At 35.2% G+C, this 4,061-nt stretch overlaps 1 protein-coding gene across 2 annotated transcripts; it reads right to left on the bottom strand.

Annotated features, from left to right (window-relative positions):
* Positions 1-1,139: 1,139 nt before the first annotated feature.
* Positions 1,140-3,695, bottom strand: LOC132600124 (uncharacterized). Of its 2 annotated transcripts, XM_060313233.1 has the most exons (3): positions 3,140-3,695; positions 2,695-2,925; positions 1,140-2,201 (listed from the first exon to the last, which is right to left on the bottom strand). In XM_060313233.1, the coding sequence occupies exons 2-3, from the start codon at positions 2,884-2,886 to the stop codon at positions 1,869-1,871; spliced, it is 525 nt and encodes a 174-aa protein (XP_060169216.1). In that variant the 5' UTR covers positions 2,887-2,925; positions 3,140-3,695; the 3' UTR covers positions 1,140-1,868. The 2 variants fall into 2 exon arrangements, with proteins under 2 accessions (XP_060169216.1, XP_060169217.1); XM_060313234.1 differs by having other exon boundaries at positions 2,695-3,695.
* Positions 3,696-4,061: the final 366 nt, after the last annotated feature.

Raw genomic sequence — 4,061 nt, 5'->3', positions numbered from 1 at the left:
ATTGTAATACGTTAATTATTATTTGCATACTAGTCCCTAGGTGAGTAGTATAAATAGAGGGGCATCCATTTGTAAAATCCATCAAGCAAAATTAATCAAGTCTTCTATAATAAAAAACTTCCTTCTAGCAAATTTCTCTTGTCTTTCTCAATTACTATTCCCTTAGCGATCTTGAGTATAGTAAACTAGGCTGACTTGGCATTGCAAGATCGTGAGCAAGTTGTGCAAGAACGTGAGCGAGTTGTCAAGTGCCGCACGTGCGCTTAGTTGAAGACTAAGGACGTGACATAAGGCATTAAAAAAACATGACATCTATATATTGTATTTCGCTAGCTACAAATCCATGAATTTAAGTGTTACTTCCCTCGTCCCAATTTGTATGATATAGTTTGACTAGATACGGAGTTTAAGAAAGAAAGGAACACTTTTGTAACTTGTGGTCTAAAACAAGTCATAGATATTTGTGTGGCTGTAAATTATTTCATTCAGGGTAAAAGGGGAAGTTTTAAGTTAAATTATTTCTAAATATAGAAATGTATCATTCTTTTTGGGACTGACTAAAAAGAAAAGTGTATCACATAAAACGGGACAGAGGGAGTAGTATATTAACAGTTTAAAGATTTTTTATTATGTTATCAGTATGATATAACTTTTAATAGTCAGTTGCCATTTTGTTAAGTTAACAAGTTAATGGTTAATTTATTATACAGATTTGCATATAAATAGAGATTTACACATTATTACTTTGTGAATGATGGATTGGCTAAATAATTGCATAAACTTAAACTCAATTTTGATAAAAAAGTAGCCTTTAATTTCTTTATGCATATAAAGGTGGAGGGTGATAATGCATGGTATACATAAAGTATACCAATTATACAAGCACTCTGCCATGTTTTCTTCCGCTTGTACTTTGTTCCGGGGAATAAAATATCACACACAACAAACTTAATTTTATTCCATAATAAGCCATAATATATCTTCATCCAATACATCACACTAAAATGGAGAGGAAATCCTACCGCAGCAAGATTACTTATTTAAGTGACACAAGCAAACATAACATAAATATTTGTAGATCAATATATTTTGAAATATCTTTTTAATTGTTGTCCCACCATAATTGTGATTGGAGATAATCCACAACTTTCTTTTCAACTTGGAATGCTTTTGTGAGAACATAAGGATTGATTGGTGGATCCGAGCCAAATACTGCATTAGCAATAGTGATAACACCTGCATTTTGACTACTGAGTCCAGACATTGCAACAGCTTTAGTCGTTCCAATATTCAATTGAAAATGAATGAGACCAAATGGGAAAACGAACACATCTCCGGCCTTTAGAATCTTGGTAAAGAGTCTATTCTTCATATTTGGGCCGGGTTTTGAAAGGACAAAGCCATTTTGGTAACTCTATGAGGAGTTCCGGCGAGTTTTCTTATGATGGAGCTGGTAAGAATTTACATGTGAGTTTAACTTATAATATGGTTATGACATATGTACAGAGTAGTTTTTAGAATAGTTTAAACATACTTTTTAGGATCGCGCGAAGCCCAGGTATATTGACTAGTTTATACACATTGAATGAATTTCTTAGACCAAAACTATTGAGTTGGGCCGAAATCATGACTCGTATTCTAGCTCTGCCTCTTGCGACAACCACACACAAATCTCAAGTGCAAATGTAGTAAGTACGTCCATCATCACTGAAGTAGTTCCTCAGAATATCTTCAAATGGGTTGTCATCTTTAGTAGTCACATTAGAATCAGAATTCTCTGCTTGATCATCAAGGTATAAAATTTTAACACCAAGTTCTTTAAATTCAGCAAACTGAGGAGACCCCATAACCTGAATGACATCTCCTTGTTAAAACAAATTCTCAACTTTCCAATAACTAAACCACATCATGCCACTTTCATGATCTTCTGGCAGGCCAAACCAAGGAGGGTAAAGCGCCCAATTCAAATCTTTTGTCTGATTTCTTATCCAAATGGCTGGTCCATCGGACAAGCCATAGTTGGTGTATGTTTCAGGACATTTGTACACAAAGCAAATGCTCAAACCATTTATTACTTTACGGCTATCAACATCTTGCAGGGCGCAATAGACATCTGCTGCATCTGTGAACTTGTAGCTGAACCAATTCGGTATGCTTTCGCCAGGCAAAAATGTAGAGAAAACACCACGGTTGTACAATATCTGAGACAGTAAATCAATTAGATTTCTGTCTTCATATGTTGAAACATAATTACGTAATTAGAAATACGTTATCTTTAGACTTTAGTGAGCAGGCATGAGGTCCTAAGCTCAAATTAATCTCATCACCACCCAAAAAGTTAAAAATGTTTCCAGGTGTTTTACCGTAAAAAAGATTCATGCTCACACGAGAGGGACATGTTGATACAAAACTCATAGGAGTAGTATTTATTTTTGTTTTTTCACGAGATACAACTATTCGATCGTCTCTCCAAAGAAATGATATAACAACCCACAGTTTCGCTGGTCAATTTGATCATAATCTTTACATGTAGTTTAGTGTTATTCTTCTACCTAGTCTGTTAACATGAATTTGGCTCCTTTTCATTTCCTCAAGTTCTTACTTGGATGGGTTACTTACACATGTCTCATCTTATTATCAATGATTTTGATTTAATTAATTAATGCACGTAAAAGGAGTGTAGGAGAGACAGACCTGAGGGGGGAACTCCTTAGGCGATAGCGAAAATGAACTTGATATGTCATCTTGTACAAAGTTTGGGTATTCATTTCTAACTCTTCCAGCATTGTACGCACGACCAAATACAAGAGAAACCACAATACTTTTCATTGTAGGTTCCAAATTTGAAATTCCCATGTTGGCAAGCACTTGATCGAGCATCAGCATTTTCCGGTGGCTCTAACTTGAACACACCTTCCGCTTCAACTATATACATAAGAAAAATTGATTTTTATTCAATATGATTTTCGAGGAAGAGCGTTCGGATCAACCCCTTCCGCTTCATTAACTCCGCCGCCCATTGGTGCACCAAACTAACCCAGACATCACCATTATCGGAAAGGGAAAAAAGGAAAACTTTGTACATAGGAACAAGGTGACAAGATATTCAAATTAAATAAAAACATGCTTAGTTACTTACTATTTTTCCTCTTAGGACATTGTAAGAATCCGAATGGTGCCAAAGTCTACTACGTTTTCCAGGATCCACAGCAGCTTCTCGACGAACAATGTCTCTTCCCATATCTCGTACTAATTGATGCATTCTTATCTCATTTACATATTCATTAACTGTCACTAAACTTCAATCAACAAGATTTTGAATCCCTACCAATGTGTAAAAGTCACATTTATCTAATATCCTAACTACAAAATCTTTCTTCATCCACACAAAGAAACAACAAAGGTGAAGGAACAAGTTCTGATCATGATCATCTTCCAATAACTCATAACTTAATCTCAATTTGTCAAAAATTTTATTTGTTGGAATATCTCTCAACTTTTCTATAGCACTTCTCCACACATCCTTGGATTTTCCGGCCAACGACGAACCGATAACTTGAAGAGCTAATGGAAGTCCTCTACACCATTCAATCACTTCCTCTGAGTACTCTCTGTAACTATAATCTTCACTTATTGGATTGTTTTCACCAAATCCATGCCAATTGAAGAGCTCAGTTGCTTCAGTTGTGTACAAAATTTCAAACTTCATGTACCTCATGGCCTAATTGAGGTCTTAGTAAACTCTTGTGCCTAGTTGTCACAATTATTTTACTTCCATAGCCAAACCAATCTTTCATGTCAAATATTGCTTCCACTAAATCAGGCTCATCAACATCATCAAGAACTAGAAGAATTTTTCTAAAATCCAACGCATTTCTTATCTTGATGTGTTGATATTTTTACTTTTTCATGTTTAAGAAAGGCAGAAAGAAGTTGCTTTTGTAAAGTGATGAGACCCTTGGGGAGTTTGGAAGTTATAAGCTAAGAAGCAACTACTTTCGAAATATCCATAAGTTTAGGTTGTAAACAAATTTGGCAAGAGTTGTTTTCCCAATTCCACC

Source organism: Lycium barbarum, chromosome 6 (assembly GCF_019175385.1).
Source record: "Lycium barbarum isolate Lr01 chromosome 6, ASM1917538v2, whole genome shotgun sequence".
In the NCBI taxonomy this organism is placed as follows: Eukaryota; Viridiplantae; Streptophyta; class Magnoliopsida; order Solanales; family Solanaceae; genus Lycium; species Lycium barbarum.
The sequence above is the reverse complement of the archived record's forward strand: the minus strand, read 5'-3'. Positions and strand labels throughout refer to the sequence as shown.

What these genes read in the sequence shown, in the direction of transcription:
- LOC132600124 (XM_060313234.1), bottom strand. Translation starts at nt 2,886, where the DNA reads ATGCTGATGCTCGATCAAGTGCTTGCCAACATGGGAATTTCAAATTTG. An exon ending in CTAAGGAGTTCCCCCCTCAG is followed by an intron (nt 2,202 to 2,694) that starts GTCTGTCTCTCC and finishes TTACTGTCTCAG; the next exon opens with ATATTGTACAACCGTGGTGT.